At 40.6% G+C, this 25,923-nt stretch overlaps 2 protein-coding genes across 4 annotated transcripts in view; one reads left to right on the forward strand and one right to left on the reverse strand.

Moving 5' to 3' along the window:
- The window catches only part of RBBP4 (retinoblastoma binding protein 4), a 32,381-nt gene extending 10,990 nt beyond the window's left edge, over positions 1-21,391 (forward strand). For 2 of the 3 annotated variants that reach the window (XM_005878363.2, XM_005878362.2), the window contains exons 4-12: positions 4,752-4,925; positions 5,490-5,605; positions 5,719-5,879; positions 5,988-6,114; positions 6,254-6,331; positions 10,676-10,752; positions 10,862-10,919; positions 11,006-11,116; positions 17,435-18,411. In XM_005878363.2, coding sequence (XP_005878425.1) covers positions 4,752-4,925; positions 5,490-5,605; positions 5,719-5,879; positions 5,988-6,114; positions 6,254-6,331; positions 10,676-10,752; positions 10,862-10,919; positions 11,006-11,116; positions 17,435-17,500 — 968 coding nt within the window. In that variant the 3' untranslated portion in view covers positions 17,501-18,411. Of the gene's footprint in view, positions 1-4,751; positions 4,926-5,489; positions 5,606-5,718; positions 5,880-5,987; positions 6,115-6,253; positions 6,332-10,675; positions 10,753-10,861; positions 10,920-11,005; positions 11,117-17,434; positions 18,412-21,319 lie in introns of those variants that run through there. The other variant, XM_014549502.1, reaches the window with a different exon arrangement.
- SYNC (syncoilin, intermediate filament protein) overlaps positions 19,493-25,923 on the reverse strand; it is an 18,967-nt gene continuing 12,536 nt past the window's right edge. The window contains exons 3-5 of the mRNA XM_005878364.2: positions 21,201-21,325; positions 20,951-21,027; positions 19,493-19,533 (exon numbers count right to left, since the gene is read on the reverse strand). Coding sequence (XP_005878426.2) covers positions 19,523-19,533; positions 20,951-21,027; positions 21,201-21,325 — 213 coding nt within the window. The 3' untranslated portion in view covers positions 19,493-19,522. The remainder of the gene's footprint in view (positions 19,534-20,950; positions 21,028-21,200; positions 21,326-25,923) is intronic.

Below are 25,923 nucleotides of genomic sequence, written 5' to 3' on the forward strand. Positions count from 1 at the left end.
TAGGGATTGGGCGTGCCCTCTGCCACCCGGGAGCAGGCCTAAGCCAGCAGGTCATTATCTCCCGAGGGGTCCCAGACTGCGAGAGGGCACAGGCCGGGCTGAGGGACCCCCCCTCCCTCCCCCGCCCCCCAGTGCACAAATTTTTGTACACCGGGCCTCTAGTAAGATTATAATGGAGTTGAATTTCCTTGAAGAAATGGAAGGATATATGGTTTAGGAGGAATTTTTTCCTCTGTGATAGGTACAATATCTGTGTGGGTTGGCAGTAGATTCCCTCTCACAGCACCTCAATTTTGAGTATGCAGATTACATCCCAATCAGTCAGCCACTGACGGTTGCGGCACAGAAGAGGCTGTCCTCCCAGCGCTATATATTCAGAGGACACTTATCTCCCTTCCAGTTCTAGCTTGAATGGTCTTCAGAGTACATTGCTGTACATTCTTTGTTGAGGACCTAAGATCCTGTACAAGCACACAGGTCCACAGGATCTACCTTAACAAGTATTAAGTGCCACTGCCACTTTAGTAAAAGCTTCCTGTGGTAGTATGAAGCCATCCGGTCCCTGTACTTTGGAAATATTTTCAAGTTGTGGTAAGCTTTATTTCATCATCAATTTAATGCCAGAGCGAGCCCTTTGTGCCAGATAAGTTTAATAAAACCAAAAACAAATTTCCAAAGTCAAAATATTGAGCCCTGGCCCAGTGGGTCAATTGGTTGGAGTGTCGTTCTATACACCAAAAAAGGTTGGGGTTCGATCCCTGTTCCAGGTCAGGGCACATATGGGAGACAACCGATCGATGTTTCTCTCTTATATCAATGTCTCTGTCTCTCTGTGTTTATGTCTCTCCTCCTCCTCATTGTCCCTTCTCTCCCATCCTTCTCTCTCTCTAAAAATCAATAGAAACATATCCACGAGAGGCCCTAGCTGGTTTGGCTTAATGTAAAGAGCATGGGCCTGCGGACTGAAGGGTCTGGGATTCGATTCTGGTCAAGGGCACAGGCCCGGGTTGTGGCTCCATCCCCAGTGGGGCGGGGGGTGCGGGCATGCAGGAGCCAGCCAATCAATGATTCTCTCTCATCATTGATGTCTCTCTCTCTCTCTCCCTTCCTCTCTGAAATCAATAAAAATATGTATATATTTTAAAGACTTAAAAAAAAGAAACATATCCTCAAGTGAAGATAAATAAAATTGAGTCTGTAGTTCTACATTCTCTCCATATTAAACACTTTTTATGAGTACCACAAAGTTTCTTAATCTAACCACTGTTTATGCAAGAGCCAAAAACCACATTGCCAAGACAATTCTCAGTGTTCTTTTATCTCTCCATCTTGATTTTTTTATTCCTGCTAATCTTTAGGCCTCCTGATAGTCACTGTTAATGGTCAGCTACACTTTACCTAGCCAGTTTCTCCTCTGTATTTCCAATCCAGCCCACATCCCTGTTCACAGAGCAGCATTGACAGCTTTGATGTTCTGTTTCTGACCCTGTCAGAAGAAAGCCAGGGGAGATCTCGTGGGCTGGGTTGTAAGGTCTGTGGTAGTGTACAGTAATATCCTAGGCATTCACTCACCAGCTCACACAGAGCAACTTCCAGTCCTGCAAGTTCGGTTTATGATAAATGCCTCATTTGGGTGTACCATTTTTTATCCTTTATACTGTATTTTTACTGTATCTTTTCTATGTTTAGATACACAAGTACTTACTATTGTGTTACAGTTGCCTGCGGTGTTCAGTACAGTGACATGCTATAAGTACAGGTTTGTAGCCTAGGAGCAGTAGGCTATACCATATAACTAGCCTAGGTGTGTAGTAGGCTAGAGATTCTAGGGTTGTGTAAGTGCACTCTATGATGTTCACACAATGATAAAGTTACCTAACACATTTATTAGAATGTTTCCCAGTTGTTAAGTGACCCATGACTACATTAGTACCACAGTCTTTCTACTTCAAGTTTGGCCTTTGACAGATAAGCTTCAACTTATAGAACTTCTAATTATTATTTTTATTATTGGAAATCCCCCTTTTCCCCCCTCATTGACCCATTGTAGCACGCCCCGCCCCCTCACCCTAGGCCTTTACACCCTATTGTCTATGTCCATGGGTTATGCATAAATGCATACAACTTCTTTGGTTGATCTCTTCCCACCCATTTCTCCCTCCCCTACCTTCTCTCTCAGATTCCACAGTCTGTTCTGTGCTTCTATGTTTCTGGATCTATTTTGTTCATCAGTTTATTTTGTTCATTATGTTCCACATATTCTAATTATTTTTTAATAGATACGTCCTCATCTTTATAAAACCTCAATTATAAATCCTCTATGCTGATTTTGTTGTTATTAATCCTCACCTGAGGATATTTTTTTCATTGATTTTTAAAAAGTGGAGGGGAGAGGGAGAAATATTGATATGAGAGAGACACATCAGTTGGTTGCCTCCTGCACGCTCCCCAACTAGGGCTGAGGATCGAGCCTACAACCCAGCTACATGCCCTAGTCTTAAATCGAACCCGTGACCCTCACTCTGAGGGCTGACGCTTTAACCACTGAGCAAACGACTAGGGCTATGCTGATTTCTTACAGTTAGGGAAGCCCTCTGTTCAGTATATACCCAGTACTGAAATAACCCATATTTTGTAACAATTATTTACTGCTCTGTGGGCTCCATGCCAGTTATTGCTCTTCCCTTGTTATTGGTATCTTTTTTCTGACTGTTAAGCTTTTTTCATCTATAGTTATGTCCCCGTGTTTGTTTGTTTTGGTGTGTGTGTGTGTTTTGTTAATCCTCACCTGAGGATATTTTTCCATTGACTTTTAGAGAGAGTGGAAGAGAGAGGGAAAGACAAGAGAGAAACACCGGTGTGAGAGAAAAACATCGAATGGCTGCTTCCCGCACCAGCCCTGACCCAGACCCAGACCCGGGCCCGGGCCAGGGAAGAGCCTGCAACGAATGGCTGCTTCCCGCACCAGCCCTGACCCAGACCCGGGCCCGGGCCAGGGAAGAGCCTGCAACCAAGTTCCGTGCCCTTAACTGGAATCAAACCCAGGACCCTTTGGGTTTGATAAAGCTGATGCTCTATCCCAGTGGTTGCCAACCTTTCAGACCTCACGGACCACCAGTGGTCTGTGGACCACCAATTGGCAACCACTGCTCTATCCAGCTAGGGCTATGTCCCCATGTTTGGACTAAAAGTTCCTTGACATCATGCATCATATGCCTTCTATTTTTAAATTGTAGGTGCTCCATGGTCTAGAGGTCTTTAAAAAAACTTGCTTAATGTGGGTTTTTCTCTTTTAGAGTCTATTTTGAACTTTTATTTTTAGGTTTTTAACTTCTTTGAAAATTTTGGTTTTCAACTTGTAAAAGTTATTTTAAAGTTGAAAGTTATCTAAACTGCTAGCCATATTACTCATCTATGTCTTTGCTTTTTGAAAAGATTTTTATCCTTCAAAGTATAATACTTGTATAACAGTGCTGTTGATAGCATTTTCATTTACTCCCAGAACTTGCTTTTTGGATAAGGTATTTGGGGCTTAGAAATTGAAGGCCTTCCCCAAAACACCAAGCTAGTAAGGGGCAGAGTCATTTAGGCTAAGGTGTGACTCTTAGGTACCTTATCATGCTGTCTTGTATAATTCTTTAGACTAATCATTGACTACCTTTATTTATATTATGTTTGCCAAGATTTACATAATCACAAATAATGTTGTGTTTTACATTTTATAATGGTACTTAGGAGAACTCTAAGGGCATGCAATAGTCAAATATGAATTTTAAAAACGCTTTTGTCTAGTCCTTGCCTACCTGGTTTATTTCAACCAGGGACTATGGTTGCCAAGTATAAGTGGGGGATTGGAAAAATGAAAGAGCTCTTGTGGCTCTGTTTTTCCTCACTGGGACTAAGAGAAACTGTGTAGGAAGAAGATACGGTGTGATATTTCAGAAAGATTACCCCAAACTGGAGCTTTAAAAATAGTATAAGAGGAACTCTTTAGTACCAAGCACATTGTGTACTTCATATTCATTAAAATAGCAACTTGGGTTTTATTTACTCAGCACACTTTTTTGGTACTTTAAATGAGATTTGAAAACTGCTTATTGAGAAACTACTTTTGAAGTGGAGTCCATAGTGTTCCTTAATTTTATTTATTTTTTAAAATACATATTTTTTTATTTATTTCAGAGAGGAAGGCACAGGGAGAGAGAGATAGAAACATCAATGATGGGAGAGATATTGGAGAGACATTGATCAGTCTGCCTCCTGCACACCTCCTACTGGGGATAGACCTGCAACCCAGGCATGTGCCCTGATTGGGAATTGAACCATGACCCCCAATTTCATAGGTTGATACTCAACCACTGAGCCACAACAGCTGGGCTATTTCTTAATTTTAGATAGTAATATAATACTCTTATTAGGTACATAACTACGAGGGCTGAAAGTGTACTAGGCTCAGAATCAGAAAAATAGGAATTCAGTTTATGTTCTGCCATAGTCATGTCACCCTTATGTGTAAAATTTTTGGAGATAATAACTATCTTCGGGGCCCAGAAGATAGTAACTCTGTAGGGTTGTGGTAATCAAACAAAATAAAGGATGTGAAAGCACTTTATGGTGCTAACAAATGTCTAGATTACTTCTGGTATTATGCCAACTTGCTGATAAAAAGTCTTGTCTGTGTAATGCTTTGAATGATATATAGAGAGTAGCTCTTGTTTTGTCTTCATTTGCAATTAATTTCTTATTTACAGAATTTGGAGGTTTTGGCTCTGTTAGTGGAAAAATTGAAATAGAAATTAAGATCAACCATGAAGGAGAAGTAAACCGGGCACGTTATATGCCACAGAACCCATGCATCATTGCAACAAAGACTCCATCCAGTGATGTTCTTGTTTTTGACTATACAAAACATCCTTCTAAACCAGGTACCTGCTCTCTTCAATTCAAATACAAATGTCACTATGGGAATACATTGCTCCACTCAGTCTTTTAGTTGCTTTTGTTATTCCTTGCATAACTTAATATCTTGTCATTTATATTGAGATGTGTGGATAGTCTTCAACTTTAAGTGAAAAAAATGCTTCTTTACGTAGAACAGAATGATGGTGCAGTTTAAGCATTGTATATTTGGTCATAATAGGTCTGTATTGCTTATAAATATTAAGAGCTTTAGAGCTCTTTTTTAAAAAAAAATATTGATTTCAGAGGGGAAGGGAGAGGGAGAGGGAGAGAGAGATAGAAACATCAGTGATGAAAGAGAATCATTGATCAGTTGCCTCCTGCACAGCCCACACGGGATCAAGCCGGCAACCTGGTCATGTGCTCTGCTTGGGAATCAAACCATGAACTGCTGGTTCATAGGTCGATGCTCAATCAATGAGCCAAGCTGGCTGGGCAAGAGCTTTAGACTTCTTGATAAGAATTTCATTATGCTCAGTAGATCCATAGAGGCAGTGAGATGGATAGTCTTGATGTGTCTTACTTTGCAGATCCTTCTGGAGAGTGCAACCCAGACTTGCGTCTCCGTGGACATCAGAAGGAAGGCTATGGGCTTTCTTGGAACCCAAATCTGAGTGGGCATTTACTTAGTGCTTCAGATGACCATGTGTGTATCCTTTCCATTTTGAAACAAATCTGGGCTTGTTACCAGTTTCTTTTCTGGGGTATGTGGGGAAGTGAGAATCTTCCTTTTCTATAATAGTTAATTTTGCATTTAAGACCATCTGCCTATGGGACATCAGTGCTGTTCCAAAGGAAGGAAAAGTTGTGGATGCGAAGACCATCTTTACAGGGCATACAGCAGTAGTAGAAGATGTTTCCTGGCATCTGCTCCATGAGTCTCTGTTTGGGTCCGTTGCTGATGATCAGAAACTTATGATGTGAGTAGAATCCATTTTTTAAGTTTTTCTTCATAAATTAAGTTTTATATTTAGTTGCCCATTTTCAACCTTTTTTCCTGTTTTTTGTTGTTGTTTTTTGTACTAAAGCTGGGATACTCGTTCAAACAATACTTCCAAACCAAGCCACTCAGTTGATGCTCACACTGCTGAAGTGAACTGCCTTTCTTTTAATCCTTATAGTGAATTCATTCTTGCCACAGGATCAGCTGATAAGGTTAGTTTGGTTTATTTTAAAAGAAAACAGGGTGAATTTCTCTGGCTTCTTTTGAATGCAGAGATCTTTTACTTAGGGGTTTTCTTTTTTTTTCTCATAAAAAATTATTGATTAGTCTTTATTTCCATTCTTTACATAGACTGTTGCCTTGTGGGATCTGAGAAATCTGAAACTTAAGTTGCATTCCTTTGAATCACATAAGGATGAAATATTCCAGGTAAGAGAAGCTAAAGCTGCCCTGATGGTTTACAGCTTTGGCCCACCAACCAAAGGATCGCTGGTTCGATTCCTGCCCAAGGTCACATATCTCAGTTGCAGGTTAGATCCCTGGTTGTGGTGTGAGCGGGAGGCAATCAGTCGATTTGTCTCTCTCACAATGATATTTCTCTCTTTCTCCCCCTCTCCCTCCCATTCTCTCTTTAAAAAAAAAAAAAAAAAAAACTGGAAAAAATAGCTTCGTGAGGATTTTTTTTTAAAGCAGCAGCAGTTAAGACTATAATATTTTATTTCTATTTCTATTTTTAATTTATTGATTTCAGGGAGGAAGGAAAAGGGAGAGATAGAAACATCAATGATGAGAGCGAATCATTTATCGGCTGCCTCCTGCACACCCCTTGCTGGGGATCGAGCCTGCAACTCGGGCATGTGCCCTTGACCGGAATCAAACCCAGGATCTTCAGTCCGCAAGCCAACGCTCTATCCACTGAGCCAAACCAGCTAGGGCAAGGCTATAATTTTTTTTAAGCAGAAGACCTTGATGTACAACTAGGCATGGTTTATTCCATTGCTATATTAGTAGAAATGTTTTGTGTGCCTATGCTAATCTCTAGGAATTGGGGTTGTTTTTCCTCTATTCTATACTGGCTCCATATTTTCTGCTTCAGCTTGAGCTTTTTTTCTTTCTTTTTTAAATGTATTTTTAGAGAGAAAAAGAGAAACATTGCACATTGCTGGGTTGCCTCCAATGACTGGGAATCGAACAGGCAACCTTTTGGTGCACAGGGCATTGCTCAGCCAACTGAGCCACACTGGCAGGGCTAAAGCTCCTTTCTTTTTTTCTTTTTCTTTTCTTTTTTTTTTTTTTTAATCCTAACCCAAGGGTATGTTTTCTGTTGATTTCTAGAGAGTGTAGAAAGGATGGGGAGAGACAGGGAGAGAGAAACATCGATGTGAAAAAGACACATCGATTAGTTGCCTCCCACGTGTGCCCAGGCTGGGCCTCGGAGATTGAACCTGTAACAGAGGTATGTGCCCTTGACCGGAATCAAACCTGACACTCTTCAGTTCTCAGGCTGACGCTCTAACCACAGAGCCAAACTTGCTGGGGCTAAGCTCCTTTCTTGGCATGCAAAACTCTCTAGCCCAATTCAAGAAATAATCATTATATTGAAAGCTTATTGTAAGGGTACTGTGAGAAATGTTACAGTCTTTGCTTCCAAAGAATTTAAAATGTTATAGTGAGGAAAGGCCCATTTTGTATCACTATAGTAAAACATTGGCCCTGGCTGGTATGGCTCAGTTGGTGGAACATAGTCCCATGCACCAGAAGGTGGCAGGTTCAAGTCCCAGTCAGGGCACATGCCCAGGTTTTGGATTTGATCCCCAGTAGAGGGCCTAAGTGAGGCAGCCAGTCTGTGTTTCTATTGCACATTGATGTTTCTCTATCTCTCCCTCTTCCCCTCTCTAAAATCAATAAAAAAAAATACATTTTAGAAAAGAAACACATTGTTTTGTCAAGTGTTAAGACCCTGAGAGTCCTCAGAATTAATTTTGGTGTGTGAATGTGGCATCCAAACTTGGCTCATATTCTTAACACACTTAGTCTCAACCTTATTTTCTACTCTTCAGTTTGCTCCAAGGAACATTTTGTCTTTTCTCTCTCTCTTTTTAATATACATGTTTATTGATTTCAGAGAGGAAAGGAGAGGGAGAGATTGAAACATCAATGATGAGAGAGAATCATTGATTGGCTACCTTCTGCACACTGCCCACGGGATGGAGCCGGCAACCTGGGCATGTGCTCTTGACCAGAATCGAACCTGGGACCCTTTAGTCCGCAGGCCAATGCTCTATCCACTGAGGCAAACCTGCTAGGGCCTCACCCTATCTCTTTGTCCTTGCTTATAATGGTGGTATTGCCTGGAGGGTATCCAAATTCTTCCTTAAATACTGGTTGCTAATGCCCTCTTGTCTATACCATGAAGCTAGGACTTCCTTACCAAACAGAGAAGAGTGGCCTGATGCACGAAATTTGTGCATAGGGCGGGGGGTAGGGGGATGTCCTTTAGCCCAGCCTGTGACCTCTCACAATCTGGGACCCCTCAGGGGATGTCCAACTGCCGGTTTAGAGATTAGAAAAAAAAACAAAACAGAGGCCACTCCAGCGAGGGTGCCTTCTGAGGAGCTAGGGTTAACTTTCTGCGTGAAGGTTTGCCAGGGCAGGGAAGAGGGGAGGAAGGGGAGAGAGAGAGAGAGAGAGAAACCCCCCATCAAAGATTCCAGACTCTTTTGTTCTAAAGCACAAAACTTTGTTTTCCCCATGTTTATTGTATGTCTAAACACAAACCATCATGTACTTCAAGCAACATGTATTAGAGAAGGCGAATACAGCCTTAAAGCAAAGGGTGGAGGTGTCAGAAGTAACTCCTCTCGTCCCCCAGCTGAAGCTCCTCAGGGGCCTGCCTGTTTGTGAATCCACATTTATGTTGGCTCATGGGAGGTTAGGGAGTGCAGCATTATCCTGGGAGGAGAAGGTCGCAGGGACTGCACCAGTGGTACTTCCCCCAAGTTTTATTACTTCACCCTCCCAGGTCACTTTCTACCCCACCACTGATCGAGTTAATGGGGTCGGAGGTCTGCAGCTGGACGCCTCCAGGCAGAGAGCACGCTGGGGGTCGGGTGGTCCAGCTCCAAGGCCTCTGTGTTCATGCCTGACCCCTGCCAGCTTCCTGCCTTCAGGCAGCGGCTCAGGGTGGTCCACCCTCCCACACTAGACTCAATCTGACTGGGTGGGGAGAGATTGAGCGACTCCGTGGCAGGCGGCTCTGCGACTAGCACCTTTGAATTGTGCGCTGCTGGGGGGAAAAGAAAAGCCTCCCCAGAGAGGTTTTTCAAAAGCCTTCAGGGACCAGAAGGTTGGCCAGCCTGGGCCTTCCCCCAGCAGCTGGCCCCGCTCCCCACCTGCACCCACCTTGGCGCCACCTGCGTCCACCGCCACCCATTCCCCATCGGGCAGGCAATTGGCACCTGCTGGCCAGGGGAAAGGACAGGGAGGTTGGCCGGCCGGCCTGCCTGATCATGCAATCGGGGTGGTCAGTGCATTTCATAGCAACGGGTTGTTCTGGTCGTTCCACTGTAACAGTCACTTAGGCTTTTAGATAGATAGATTGATTGATTGATTGATTGATTGATTAATTACTAGAGGCCCGGGCATGAAATTTATGCACGGGTAGGGTCCCTAGGCCTGGCTGGCGATCAGGGCCAATTGTGGCCTCCTGGCTGCAGGCCGGGACCTACCTTCATTCTGTGCCGCCCCCTGGTGGTTGGCGCACATCATAGCAAGCAATCGAACCCTTGGTCAAACTCCCAAGGGGACAGTTTACATATTATATTAGCCTTTTAGATAGATAGATAGATAGATAGATAGATAGATAGATAGATAGATTGATAATTTTATTTCATTTTTTTAATCCTCACCTGAGGATATTTTTCCATTGATTTTGAGAGTTGTAGAGGGAGAGACAGAAAGAAGCATCAATGTAAGAGAGACACATTGATTGGTTGCCTCCTGCACACATCCTGACCAGGGCCAAGGACCTACAACCAAGGTACGTGCCCTTGACCAGAATGGAACCCGGGACCCTTCACTCTATCAACTGAGCCAAACCAGCTAGGGCTTACCAAACAGTTTTCACAAGTATGAGTTGTCTATGTAGTAGCTAACTTTATTTTAATAAAATAATTGTAATGAGTCATTTTTAATGTTATGTATAGCACTGAATTCATAATAAGTACTTGGGAAATTGTGTGACCTGTACTATAGTTCTTAGGTCAGAATTTGATTACATTTGGCTAGAGGCCAGAATAAATAAAAAGGTCTTCAAAAATATAAGATCAAATAGAGTAAAAGCTGATATCCTAGGTCTAATAATGGGTTATTTTCATACCAAAAATGATCTTGTTTGTCAGTTTTAACTTTATGTCTAAAATACTTGGAGGCCCTGGCAAGGTAATTTTCAGTTGGTTAGAGCATCATCCCAATATGCCAAGGTTGCAAGCTCGATCTCCAGTCAAGGCACATACAAAAAGGAACCAGTGAATGCATAATTAAGTGCAACATCAAATCTCTTTCTCTCTCTCTCTCTCTCTCTGTCTCTGTCTCTCACACCCTCCGTTTCTCCCTCTCACCCCCTTCACCTCTCTCTCTGTATAAATCAATTTTTTAAAAATACTTGGAATTCTCTTTTTATGTATAAAAATTTGAATTGTTAAATATAATTTTAGGTGCTTTTCACTCAATTTTGTAGTTGAAAACTTCTGTTTCCTTTGTTCTTCTCTGTAGGTTCAGTGGTCACCTCACAATGAGACTATTTTGGCTTCCAGTGGTACTGATCGCAGACTGAATGTCTGGGATTTAAGGTAAGTCTTGTATTAGTTACTTTTTTGTGGAATTATTTTCTTTTATTTATACTTTCCAAAATTAGTTAGGAAAAATCTGTTTTAACTTTTGAAAATCTTTTTGTGCTAGTAAAATTGGAGAGGAACAATCCCCCGAAGATGCAGAAGATGGGCCACCGGAGTTGTTGGTATGTACAAACATTGAGCAATTGAAGTAATCTGTAATTTAATATCCTCTATCTGCTTTTTATATCTGTTTTCCTCTCTTCTTCAGTTTATTCATGGTGGTCACACTGCCAAGATATCTGATTTCTCTTGGAATCCCAATGAACCTTGGGTGATCTGTTCTGTGTCAGAAGACAATATCATGCAAGTGTGGCAGATGGTGAGTATTTAGTCATTTTGGGGAGGTTAAATAAAGGAGGTAGACTATCACTTCATATTTCTATACTTAATGAATACAACTGGCATTTCTGTTCAGTGTGCTCCTTTGTGTGATTTTAGTGCTTGTCCGTACATTATCATATCATTTTCAACTTCCTGCTCTTTATCTTCATCTGGTTATCTCACTGGTATCTAAGACTCAACTAAACTGGGCTTTGCTTCTTTCCCCATTCTCCCTACTCCCCTTTCCTTCTGACTTGGCTGTTTTCCATATGGCTTTAGTATTTCCCCATCTCACCACACTTGAAAATTGAAGTTCTCCTCCACTATATATTCACCTTTAGGTCTAGTTCACTTATCAGACTTTATGTTGTCTAGCTCTGCAATGTTTCTCCAATCTATACTCGTCTTACAAATACATCCATTCCCAACTTTCCTGTCTATTCCACACCCTAGTTCAGTGATGGCGAACCTATGTCACCCGTGTCAGAGGTGACACGTGAACTCATTTCTTTGGTTGATTTTTCTTTGTTAAATGGCATTTAAATATATAAAATAAATATCAAAAATATAAGTCTTTGTTTTACTATGGTTGCAAATATCAAAAAATTTCTATATGTGACACGGCACTAGAGTTAAGTTAGGGTTTTTCAAAATGCTGACACGCCGAGCTCAAAAGGTTCGCCATCACTGCCCTAGTTTTTTGCTCAGGTTCTCATTACCACTTGCTGGACTATTAAAGTAACCTCCTATTTGTTGGCTTGCCTCTTGTTTCTCCCTCTTGGCTAGCAATTGAATATCTAGGAAAGGTTATTCCCTTGAAATGATCTGTGAACATGCCTAGCACAGTTTCTACCACAATGTCATTTTTAGAGTGCTTGAAATTTAATGGAGAAAACTGTAATCTCTAATATATAGCAATGCAATAAAACATATATTCTAGAGATGGGTGATAGTGATAGTATGGTAAATTTTATGTTTGTGTTTACTACAATTTTTTAAAAAAACAAAAACAATTGTATGGCTTTTCAGTGATTATACCCTGAATAATGAAAATAAATCCAAAGAAACTTTTGGTTTCTCAGGATAGATCTAGAGCCAAGAATAAACTCCAGGGGAAAGTTTTTGGCTCAACATGAGGAAAAATGTTTTAAAACTTTACTATAGTCTGGCCGGTGTGGATCAGTGGTTCAGCGTTAACCCATGTACCAAGAGGTTGCTGGTTCGATTCCCAGTCAGGGCACATGCATTGATGTTTCTATCTCTCTCTCTCTCTCTCTCTCTCTCAAATCAATAAAACATAGTTTTAAAAACTGTATTAAAAAATATAAACCTTTCCTAAAGAATTGCACTTATTGATGAGAGTGTTTGTGGCCTATGAGATTAACAAATGATATACTACAAACATACTTTGGAATAGTATGTATCAAAGAAGTGTGCTTAGCTTTGTAAGATACTCATTACAGTGCTATTAGTAGAGAAAAAGCAGGTTGCAGAACAGCATGGTGGAATCTCATTTTTAAATTATGTGTATCTGGTCTTCTGTTTAAATACTTGTAGGTATTTATTTAGAAGTCTGTTTGCCAAAATATGGTTGGTACATTTAGAGAGTTAGTGATTTCTTTGTATACTTCAAGGATGTGTTACATGTGTGAACAGAAAATCCACCTCACACACAGAAAATTAATATAAAATGTTGAATTCTAACAGGAAGGTGAAATGGGCTTCCTTTGGATTATCTCTCAATTAAAGGTATTTTAGTAGTTTCCATGGGAATGTTATAGGATATTGAACTCCATAACCTTCAAGGCCATTAATTCCAGGCCAGGTTGTTACTTTACTCAGTGTGTGTGTGTGTGTGTGTGTGTGTGTGTGTAAGAATTGTGGAAAAAAAAAAAAAAAAAAAAAGGAAAATTGTGGTGTAAGAAAGAAATACTTGGTTTCTATTCTAGTTTCTGTTACAAAGTGCCCAAAAACCTTAGCATTTCCTGAGTGGTAGGAGTCTCTTGCTATATTTAAAAAATAATTTAAAATTTTTTCAATTACAGTTGACATATAACATTGTATTAGTTTTGGGTATACAACACACTGATTAGACATTTATATAACTTAGGAAAGTGATTTTCAACCCGTGTGCCACAAGAATTTTTAAAACAGGCAATACCTGACTATTTAGTCAGGGGCATTGACCTCTTTTCCCTTAGATTGTAAAAACTAAATTAAAAAAGACAATACAACAGTAGCCATCCAGTGTTAATGAATCAAAAAAATTTTTGTCAGGTCAGCAAAAATTACATTTCTTGGTTGGCTGCAAAATTTTAGTAGTTAGTTTGTGTGCCATGAGATAAAGTTGAAAATCACTGACTTAAGAAATGATCACCTGGTAAATCTAGTACCCATCTGACACCATGCATAATTATTACAAAGGGGTCTACTGCTATTTATAAGGAGTCCCTTTGGGGCACACCTTAGTTTAGGGTAAGGAGGTGACTTAAGGAGCCCCTAGATATAGCTTCAGGATGAGGCTGGTCTCCAGAAAGACCAAACACTTGATTAGAGAGTTAGAACTTTCAGTTCCACTAACCCGCAGATATGGGATTGAGCTCTATAAAAAGTCTTGGAAAAGCCTATTAAAAGCTCTTGATCTGATCAACTTCCAGGTTGGTGAACATATTGATGCCACCCAGAGACAACATGGAAGCTCTGTCCTCCCTCCTCACCTTGCCCTATGCATTTCTTCCATTTGTTCTGAGTTCTAGCCTTTATAGTAAACCAGTAATCTATATATATAAAAGCCTAATATGCTAAGTGGCTGACTGTTCGACTGGTAGCTATGATGCGCACTGACCACCACGGGTGCAGACGCTCAATGCACAGGCATGGAAACATGGAACAGACTGATGAATCTCAGGGGGAAGTGGGAAGAGATTAACCAAAGATCTTATATGCATACTAGAGGCCGGTGCATGATGCATGGATTCATGCACCTGTGGGGTCCATCGGCCTGGCCTGCGGGAATCGGGCCGAAACCAGGAGTCCGACATCCCCCGAGGGCTCCTGGATTACAAGAGGGTGCAGGCCAGGCTGAGGCACCCCACTGGTGCACAAATCGGTGCAATCGGGCCTTCAGTAGTAAATAAAGCACTTACCTGAATTTAGTGAGTCATTCCAGCATATTATCAAACCTGAGTAGAGGATTGTGGAATCCCCACATTTATAGTCAACAAATTTATTTATAAGGGACTCCTTATAAATAACAAGTAGCCTGGGTACTCATAGCACTCATATTACTGGTGCCCAAAGTGAGGGTAGTCTTGTGGCACTGAGCCCTTAGTCACATCCCTCAAACCTGTGGAGTCTAGCACTACCTCTAATTAGTTAATGTCAGGATTGAAGTGACATGTTGGATGCCCAGTTGGCATTAGAGAATTGGTGTCAGGGGAAAAGGCATTATATATACATTCATTGTCAGAAAACACACAATTGTATACATTTCCCTGTGGTCAGATCACAAGCTCCTCAAAAACAAGTGTAGCCCATACTTTGTAGCACCTAGCCTGGTGATTTATGCATAGTAGGTGCTAAACTAAGAACAATAAATTTTGTCTAAATGAAAGTGGTGTCTGTAATTAACATTATGCCTTTGTATACAGATGTTTCATCAAGAACTAGAAGTAGAGTTTTTTATATCCAAGAGCATTTTTTCATTTTAAAAAAATTATAAATTAAGATTTGGAACATACAGTGATGGTGGGATGGGGTTTCTTTTTTCTTTTTTTTTACATAATTCAGTGATTTTTGTATATTCACAGAATTATGCAACCAGTACCCCAGTCAGTTATGCCAAAAAGAAGCCCCATAACCACCCATATCCATTACCCATCACTCCCCATTTTCCTCCAGTCCACCCAGCACTAGGCAACCACCAATCTACTTTCTCTATGGATTTGCCTATTCTGAACATTTAATATAAATAAAATCACAATGTGTGACTGGTTTTTTTGCATGTGTTTTTTTGTTTGTTTGTTTTAATCGGGAAGGGAGAGGGAGAGAGAGAGATAGAAACATCAGTGATGAGAGAATCATTGATCAGCTGCCTCCTGCACACACCCCCAACGGGGATCAAGCCCACAACCTGGGCATGTGCCCTTGACTGGAATCAAACCTGGGACCTTTCAGTCCACAGGCCGACGCTCTATCCACTGAGCCAAACCGGCTAGGTCATGACTGGGGTTTTTTATTGTCAAATAATATTGTATAGATATATCATTTTATTTATTCATTATTCTGTGAACATTTGTGTTTTTACTTTATTTTTATTTTTAGTGATTTGAGAGGGAGAGGGAGAGGGAAAACCACCACGGGTGCAGATGCTCAATGCACAGGCATGGAAACATGGAACAGACTGATGAATCTCAGGGGGAAGTGGGAAGAGATTAACCAAAGATCTTATATGCATACTAGAGGCCGGTGCATGATGCATGGATTCATGCACCTGTGGGGTCCATCGGCCTGGCCTGCGGGAATCGGGCCGAAACCAGGAGTCCGACATCCCCCGAGGGCTCCTGGATTACAAGAGGGTGCAGGCCAGGCTGAGGCACCCCACTGGTGCACAAATCGGTGCAATCGGGCCTTCAGTAGTAAATAAAGCACTTACCTGAATTTAGTGAGTCATTCCAGCATATTATCAAACCTGAGTAGAGGATTGTGGAATCCCCACATTTATAGTCAACAAATTTATTTATAAGGGACTCCTTATAAATAACAAGTAGCCTGGGTACTCATAGCACTCATATTACTGGTGCCCAAAGTGAGGGTAGTCTTGTGGCACTGAGCCCTTAGTCACATCCCTCAAACCTGTGGAGTCTAGCACTACCTCTAATTAGTTAATGTCAGGATTGAAGTGACATGTTGGATGCCCAGTTGGCATTAGAGAATTGGTGTCAGGGGAAAAGGCATTATATATACATTCATTGTCAGAAAACACACAATTGTTTACATTTCCCTGTGGTCAGATCACAAGCTCCTCAAAAACAAGTGTAGCCCATACTTTGTAGCACCTAGCCTGGTGATTTATGCATAGTAGGTGCTAAACTAAGAACAATAAATTTTGTCTAAATGAAAGTGGTGTCTGTAATTAACATTATGCCTTTGTATACAGATGTTTCATCAAGAACTAGAAGTAGAGTTTTTTATATCCAAGAGCATTTTTTCATTTTAAAAAAATTATAAATTAAGATTTGGAACATACAGTGATGGTGGGATGGGGTTTCTTTTTTCTTTTTTTTTACATAATTCAGTGATTTTTGTATATTCACAGAATTATGCAACCAGTACCCCAGTCAGTTATGCCAAAAAGAAGCCCCATAACCACCCATATCCATTACCCATCACTCCCCATTTTCCTCCAGTCCACCCAGCACTAGGCAACCACCAATCTACTTTCTCTATGGATTTGCCTATTCTGAACATTTAATATAAATAAAATCACAATATGTGACTGGTTTTTTTGCATGTGTTTTTTTGTTTGTTTGTTTTAATCGGGAAGGGAGAGGGAGAGAGAGATAGAAACATCAGTGATGAGAGAATCATTGATCAGCTGCCTCCTGCACACACCCCCAACGGGGATCAAGCCCACAACCTGGGCATGTGCCCTTGACTGGAATCAAACCTGGGACCTTTCAGTCCACAGGCCGACGCTCTATCCACTGAGCCAAACCGGCTAGGTCATGACTGGGGTTTTTTATTGTCAAATAATATTGTATAGATATATCATTTTATTTATTCATTATTCTGTGAACATTTGTGTTTTTACTTTATTTTTATTTTTAGTGATTTGAGAGGGAGAGGGAGAGGGAAAGAGAAAAATGTCCATTGCCTACTGGGGATTGAGCCTGCAACCGAGGGTCGACCCAGAATCAATTTCTGGTGCACTTCCCAGTGCACAGGATTATACTCAACCTATTGGGCCACACCAGCCAGGGCTTTTTACTATGATGAATGATGTCTGACTGAAAGACTCAAGAAGGTTGATTATCAAGACATTCAGTAACCGTACTTAAGTTTTGTGGGAATGTCCTAATCCAGGGTGTTGGCCTGTGGGCCAGCTGTCTGCTTTTATTGGAACACAGACATACCCATTCATTTGCAGATTGTCTAGGTTGCTGTCATCCAAGAACTGCAGAGTTGAATAGTTGCAACAGAGACTATATGACCCATAACCTTTTCCTGACCTAATCTGTTTTTGAAACCTTAACTTTAAGAACTTGCGTTCATGTTTACTAAATACCCTTTTCTCTTTTTCTTGTTTTTTGGACAGGCAGAGAATATTTATAATGATGAAGACCCTGAAGGAAGTGTGGATCCAGAAGGACAGGGGTCCTAGATTCATCTGCACTTGTAATTTTAGACTGCCTGCCCTTTTCCTCTCAACCCTGATAGTGATTTAACACTGGTTCTGAGACACAGACTTTGTTCAGCTATCCCTCTATAATAGGTACCATCAACAATGTTATTAACCCAATCCAAGGGTGTTTTCTAAATATTAACTGAGGGGCTTGATTCAGCAAAGCCACAGACTTAATATTTAAATTTTTTTCAGGAATTTTCTAGTATCAAAGATCTAAAGTAGCCACTGAAAGGGGAATATTGTGTGTGGTTATTTTATTTTTCTCTGTATGCCATATCCCCACATTTTTCAGGCTCATTTAAGTAAAGGCTAGAAGTAAATAAGGAATAGAGCCAAGAGAGGTAGGTGTGTGAGCCATGAAGTGTAAGTACTGCAAGATGTTTTTATTCAGGAATTAGGGGAGATTTGAGTCATAACTTCCTACTCTAAAATCTTCACACCTGACTTTCCAGGATGCACATTTCCTACGTAGACTAGTCTCCTCCGTTTCTTAAGTCAAAAGTATGTGTTCCTGTTTTCCATATATTTTTGCTTGTTAGTGTATTTCTTGAGCTGATTTCATATTATTTCTTTCCTTTCTGTGAAATGGTTTTTTTTAAAAACTTGGGACCACCAAGTTGTAAAGATGTATGTTTTTACCTGACAGTTATACCACAGGTAAGCTGTCCAGCTAAGTTGAGAAGAGTGAATCTATAGCTTGTATTTGTTTTTAAAATTAAATTAATCCTGGATAAGAGTTGCTTTTTTTTTTTAGGAGTTAGTCCTTGACCACTAGTTTGATACCATCTCTGTTTTGGGTGACCTGTTTCACTAACAGGCCTGTTACTCTCTATGACTAACTGTGTAAGTGCTTATAATGAAATAAATTGCTTTTCTACATAACCCAATGCTGATGGGCTTTATTTAGTATATAATATAATATCTATCAAACACCAGTCTCTGGCTTCTAGAAGAATTCTTCAGATGACAGTTATTTTCTGTGGTCTTTGACTACCAAGAGCAGAATTAATTATAATAGACCCAGAGCTATAGAAAACAGTTTTACTCCTTCACAGGGAAAGTGAAAGACACAAAACATTGAATCATAGGTGTACAGATTAGTCTTTGATAAAATAACATCTTTTTGAAGTCTTTCAAGCATGTCAAAGGCAGTGTGGCAGAAAGATTTTAAGGCAAAATTTAAATTTGGAAAAGGTGTTTGAACCTTTTCTCATATAGAGGTTGAATCTCCCCAGTATGTTTTTCACTGGGACCTGTTCTTAGAAGTGAGAAATAAAGGCTGAAAGCCACATACCATAACCAGATAAAATGCCTGGTTCTTTGCAATCACTCAGTTTAACTGAGTAGATTACTCACCAAAAATCATTTTCATGAGGCATGATCTTTAGGGAAATCTGAATATCCTTAACCTTTAGATTCAAATTTAGTTCCTTTTTTTCTGGAACTAAGTTCTTTTAGAGTATAGTGAAAATTATCTTGACACAAGAGTAGACTATGCGTCAGCATAAAAAGTAAACTTTGTAAAAGGATTCATTAAAAGTCCAACACTCATGGCACAAAAGAATTCAAATTATAAACCCATATAATGAAAATTGGCTGCCTTTTGACCCCACCTGTGCTCCAAAAAAAATGTTTTTGGTTTAGGTCAACAACAAGGCAAGTTTCATTCTGCACAAGGCTGCAGGGGTGCATATATTCATCCTTTGCTGCTGGTGGACAGGAGGGACAGGAGGCTTTTTTTTTTTTTTTTTTTTTTTTCTTAACACTTTATTAAGATATAATTAAAATAGAATCCAGCTAAGAGCTGACTGGTGTGTTCTGCCTCCAGCCAGCCTAGAATCTTTTTAAACAGGTCAGCCAGTATTTGTGTCTTCCCCAGGGTGAATTGCTTGCCAAGTCCCTGGCACTCTCTCCTGTGTTTGGAAAAGGGTACTTAAGTGATCCTTTGTTAAGAAGCTTTTTTGGTTGTTTCTGGGTTACAGATTCGGCCATACATTTCTAAACAGCTCCTGTAAGATTGAAAGAAAAAAAGAATAAATTTATTATTTCTGCAACTTTAAATAATCCTATGTAATAAAAGGCTAACATGTAAATCGACCGAACTGTGGAATGACCGATCACTATGATGCACACTGACCACCAGGGGCAGACACTCAACGCAGGAGCTGCCCCCTGGTGGTCAGTGTGCTCCCCCTAGCACTGCTCAGCCAGAAGCTGGGCTTATGGCTGGCAAGAGCAGTGGTGGTGGCAGGAGCCTCTTCCACCTCCACGGCAGTGCTAAGGTTGTCCAACTGCCGGCTCCCAGACTGCGAGAGGGTGCAGGCCAAGCAGAGGGACCCCCTCCCTGACCCCTCCCCCTCAGTGCACGAATTTTGTGCACCAGGTCTCTAGTGCAGTATAAAGTTTATGACTGAACTTAGGAAATTTATTGTAGGTTTTGTTGGGAGGAGAGATTGCTAGACTGTGACTCACATATGATCAGGGTTGACTTTCCCCTATGAAATATTTGGGTAATTCTTATTTGCAAAGTAATGAATGTGTGATGGTGATGGGAGGGGCTAGCTAAAATTTTTCTCTGTCCAGGTTAAATTTACACAGGTATTACAGTGCCTGAAATTCTGTAGTTTTGTTTCTTTGAATTAATCGTTGCTTTTTCCCTATTGTACTTTTAATCTGATCCACACAAAGGTGTTTAGCAGATCATTTTCCTCAATTACATGGTTCTAGTAATCTCCCAAACAATAAGCGCAATCTGTTATGCCTGGAAAAAACAGTAAAAGAAAGTCCTAGTGAGTTAGGAAAAGCATTAGTTACAGTAGTCATTTGTGAGTTTGTATCCAAGCTGTAAGATGAACTAGGAAATTGAGAATAAAATTTATGGGCATCTAACTAGTATATACTTGACAGACCTTTTTTATTCTTAGTCTCTTTATCCAAGAGAATCTAAAATGTGAAAAATGAGAACATACTGGTATATAGAGAAATTAATGGATAGGTGTGTTGCTTGTTTCACATACTAAGCAATAATCCTGTTCCTCCACTTATAAACAACACCTCTTCAGCTTTTCTATACAGATAAATTTTGCAGCCTTGGCCTCTTTTGTCATAGTTTGAATTTAGGTAGCATAACTACCTTCTGCTATTCTAAGGAAACTTTGTGAATAGCAGGTGGGGTAAGGTGGGAGAATGCAGAGCTTAGATATTTTATCCTGTTACAGAATTCCTGGTGATAATTAGGGCATATTTTTTTTAGTCCTATCAGAAACAAGCATTCCAAATAAACCCTGAATGCTTGAACCAGGCAATTTGGAGGTATGTGTTATCCCTACATGATTTGTCATTAGACACACACTTAAGTTCTTTTAAGGTATTAGTATTGTTAAGAAAGTAAAATGCAAACTCCACTCTTGTACCCGCAAGGATCACCTTGAGACTGTGTCTCGATTCCACCTGCCTGAGAAGTGGGAGTATTAGCCTGTTCCGGGCTCTTGGGTAGCATAGCCCTTAAAAAAGAGAGAGAGCCATTTTCCATCTGTTCATGGATGAAAAAAAATTTCCCAGTTTTCCTTTGTCTCCCACTGTTGAGTGAAATTTCCCTCGAGCAACATCTGCCCTCCCCACCATCCATCTCGTCAGCCAGTGTTAGTTGAGATTTGGGTAAGCAGCAAAAACTGACTTATAAGTTGAAAGCTCTTCAGTAAGGCTGATCCTTAGCTGCTCCATCTCTTTGTTCTTCTGTTGCTGGAGTTGCACTCCGTTTCTTAATTGTGTCTGTTGTTCTTCCATTTTCTCCAGCTGTTCCTGCATAAGAGGGCCAAGAACATACCTGATGAGCCGAACAATAAAAATCTTACATTGTCCATTATAGTTTACAAAGCACTTTCTTGTATATTGTTTAATCTTCATGGAAGTATTAAGGTTGAAACAGATTTGTTTTGACAAAGTGATACTCCATTTGAAGATGGTGAAGAAAGGAGTCTTGTCCTTCAACCACCCACAGCTTAATGTAATCCTGCAACGGCAGTACTCAGAGGGACTTTTAGTTTCACAATGTTAAGAAGTGTTGGGGAGGATTTTGGTCCTCTTGGTGAGCTGAGAATTTTATACACCTCTTGCTTACTCTATGAGCAAGTTTGTTTCCATTAAGACTGAATTTGTTAAAAAATGTTAAATTGGAAAAAGATGCTAGCCCTAGCAGGTTTGACTCAGTGGATAGAGCGTCAGCCTGCGGACTGAAGGGTCCCAAGTTCGATTCCAGTCAAGGGCACATGCCCAGGTTGTGGGCTCGATCCCCAGTAGGGAATGTGCAGGAGGCAGCCAATTAATGATTCTCTGTCATCGTTGATGTTTCTTTCCCTATCTGAAATCAATAAAAATACATATTTTTAAAAAGAATAATAGAATTTTGCCAGCACCGGTTTGGCTCAGTGGATAGAGCGTCAGCCTGTGGAGTGAAAGGTCCCAGGTTCGATTCCGGTCAAGGGCATGTACCTTGGTTGCGGGCACATCCCCAGTGGGACATGTGCAGGAGGCAGCTGATCAATGTTTCTCACTCAATGTTTCTAACTCTATCCCTCTCCCTTCCTCTCTGTGAAAAATCAATAAAATATATTTTTTAAAAAAAAGAATAATAGAATTTCTTTAAAAACGAAAAAAGATGCTATGCCCTGTGGGCCCTCTGGAGCTTTCAGATAACTTTCCCATTCTGCCAACAGGCAGGATGCATTCTGTAAATTGTCTTTGCTGAGGTTTAATGAGGTAATGAGGTAAGGAAGGTGGTAAGCAAATCAGTCTGGTGTTTGTTCCTAGCTGGCATGGATCCTTAGGAAGTGTGAGGGAGTTGGGAAAGCATTAAAGTTTGAAGGCATATTTTAAAAGGGCAGTGACTTCTCAAATTTTGAAGAATAGTAAGATAGGAATCCAGCCCTAGCTGGCTTGGCTCAGTGGATAGAGCTGCGGACTGAAGGGTCCCAGGTTCGATTCCAATCAAGGACACATGGCCTGGGTTGCAGGCTCAATCCCCAGTAGGGGGCGTGCAGGAGGCGGCCAATTGATTCTCATCATTGATGTTTCTATCTCCCTCTGAAATCAATAAAATTATATTTTAAAAAGAAAAAAGATAGGAATCCAGTTTGGGTACATGTTATTAGAAGTATCTAAATAATTTGTTCTCTGAGTCATCCTTTATAATACCTGTGGCACATCAATCTGCAATGGTTGATACTCTGGCTGAATCTCAATTTACATAAACATTATCAAAAGGCCTTTTTTAGTGCTTAGTCTTGCTCTGACACCACACAGAAATGGGGCCTTACTCTCATGTCATCTGAAGGGAAGTATTTGCATACCTCTGCCCCGATTTCCCAAATTCCACTAGCAAACCTGTTATTTTGACAAGGAACAAAAGTACATGCTTGAGAAGGCAGTCTGTACCATCAGTACTCTGACAGGAAGAAACTCGGTGAAAGATATATTGCTACAATGACTGGCATTAAGGACAACCTCCAGTCTTAATCTGATGTAGCGCCAATAGATTAATTTACTAAAAACTGCTCTATCTCAATCTTTCAAAGGCTTCCCACTTCCTTTAATCTAGACGCCCTCCAGTTTTACCCTTGCCTCTAACTAGAACTTCCATTACTCTTTCAATATGAACATTTTCCTGTATCTTGCACTATCCGGTATGGAAGTCACTAGCCACATGGGGCTAGTGAGTACTTGAAATATGGCTCGTCCAAATTGAGATGTCTATAAGTGTAAGATTTCTAAGACTTGGCTACATGAAGAAATTACGTTTTTATATGCTGGGTTACATAAAATATTTCACCTATTTTTTTTAAGTGTCACTAGAAATTTTAAATGGCATCTGTGTCTTGCATGAGATTGTGTTGGACAGTGCTGCTCAAGCCTGACCAACTCAGATCTCTATGCCTTTACTTCTGACACAATAGACAGCATCTGCTGTTGTATTGCTATTTATCTTTTAAATTCATGTGTAACTCCCAGATTGTAGGTTCCTGGAAGTACACATAATGCCTGTTGATGGGAAACTTGCAGATAGTAAATATTTACTATCAGCCCCATTTCTGCATTAGCAACCTGCCAATTTCCAGTTAACATTCTCAGCAAATTTCTCACACCACCCACTGTAGCCAGTCACCAAGTCCTACCATTTTATCCTACATATCTCACATCATCTCTCTCATAAAGTCTAAATTGTCTTTCAGGCTTTTTCAATCCACCCACCATACTGCCACTTTTATGAGTACATACCTATGGGCCAGGCACCATTGCATGTGCTTTACAAACATTAACTGGTTCATTCCTTGCAAATGAGGTATATTACACGTGAGGGAGCAGAGCCATATGGATTAAGTAATTGTCCAAAGTTTCCCCCAGTTAGAAAGTGGTAGAGCCAGGAGTTGTGCAAGTTTGTTTCCATTAAGACAAACTTGCACAAGCTCATATTCTTACTGCTCTTTAGTGATCTTCAAACTGTCCCATGTAACCCAGGAAGAAGCCAAAATGAAGTGCCCTTGCCACTAATTAGTAGCTCCACTTTTGCCTGTTTTATATATTGGCATTTCATCTAAAATTCTATTTTGTGGAAAGGACCTGGCTTTGGAGAAAACTTCTTTTTGAAAACTGTTTATCAAAGATTACACACGCCCTAACCGGTCTGGCTCAGTGGATAGAGCGCCGGCCTGCAGACAAGGGTCCCAGGTTCGATTCCGGTCAAGGGCATGTACCTTGGTTGCTGGCACATCCCCAGTGGGGGTGTGCAGGAGGCGGCTGATCGATGTTTCTCTCTCATCGATGTTTCTAACTATCCCTCTCCCTTCCTCTCTGTAAGAAATCAATAAAATATATTTTAAAAAAAAAAGATTACACAAAGCCCTTTACATTCTGATCCCCATCTACCTCTCCAGCCTCATCACTCTGCTCACATTCCTTATGATCCAGCAAAATATATTAAAAAAAAAAAAAAAGATTACACAAAGCCCTTTACATTCTGATCCCCATCTACCTCTCCAGCCTCATCACTCTGCTCACATTCCTTATGATCCAGCCACCCTCACTTCCTATAGTATGTCTTTTTGTGTTTTCTTGCTTTTGTGTAGGCTGTTCCCTCTGGTAGGAAAGCCTTTCCCTTGTCTACCCCATGAATTCATTTATTCAAACACATTGTGGTTGACTATGGGCTTGAGCTAGATTGCTCAGGGTTATTATATGCATCACGTCCTAGATGCATAACCTTGGACAAATGACTTCTTTCTCACCTGTTTTCTCATTTTTCAAATGATGACAGTAGTTCATACCTATCTTAGGTAAGAATTAAATGAATTACTACATGTAAAGAACTTCAACTATATGCCGTCTATTAACCGATCCTCAAAATTTCTAGGCAGGGGCAATTATACATGCTTCAACAGTACATGCCTTATTCCTATAACTATTACAGTGTTTATCACATTGAAGTCTTGTATTTCATTGATTCTAAGGCTTTGACATTTTAACAGATCAGAGTGCATCTTAAAATCAAGTGTCTTAGATTTTATGAAATATGTTCATTTTATCTGGTATCCTTCCTAGACTGTAAACTGTTGGAGAGCAGGAACTCTTTCCCCCTCCCCATTTCTCACTTCTTTTGTCAGCACATAGTTCACTCCCTGGCACATAGTAAGTAGATAATATCTGTTGAATATTTGAAGGAGGCAGTGTTTACAATTGTAAGAGTAAATTGTACCTTTGAAAAGTAATCAGGTGCCATAAGCGACCTTTGACGAACAATTTAAGAAGCCATTCAGAAAGAATTAGCTCCTTCAGACCTTGATTCCTTTAATTATGGTAAAGCTATGAAAGACACTCATCAAGAGGGTTTTTCCCTGGTTGGAGTGGCTCAGTGATTGAATGTTGACCCATGAACCAGGAGGTCACAGTTTGATTCCCAGTCAGGGCACATGCCCGGGGTTGTAGGCTTGATCCCAAGTGGGGGGCATGCAGGAGGCAGCCAATCGATGATGGTCTCTCATTGATGTTTCTATCCCTCTCTCTTCCTCTCTGAAAACAAAACATTTTATAAAAAATTACTCTGGGGAAAAAAAAAAAAAGGACACATATGTAATACCCTTTGTAATGCTTTAAGCAATAAAAAAAAAAATTACTCTGGCTCACTGAGCCTGTTTCCTCTAAAAATAATATTAATAATAATGGCTCTGGCCAGTTTTTCTTAGTAGTTAGAGCCTCGGACTGAAGGGTCACAGGTTTGATTCCCGGTGAAGGGCACATACCTTGGTTGCAGTTCAATCCCCAGCCCCAGTTGGGGTGCCTGTGGGAGGCAACCGGTTGATGTGTCACTCACATCGATGTTTCTCTCCCCCCGCCCCCCGCCCCCCGCC

Source organism: Myotis brandtii, unplaced genomic scaffold (genome assembly GCF_000412655.1).
Source record: "Myotis brandtii unplaced genomic scaffold, ASM41265v1 scaffold555, whole genome shotgun sequence".
NCBI classification, from domain to species: domain Eukaryota; kingdom Metazoa; phylum Chordata; class Mammalia; order Chiroptera; family Vespertilionidae; genus Myotis; species Myotis brandtii.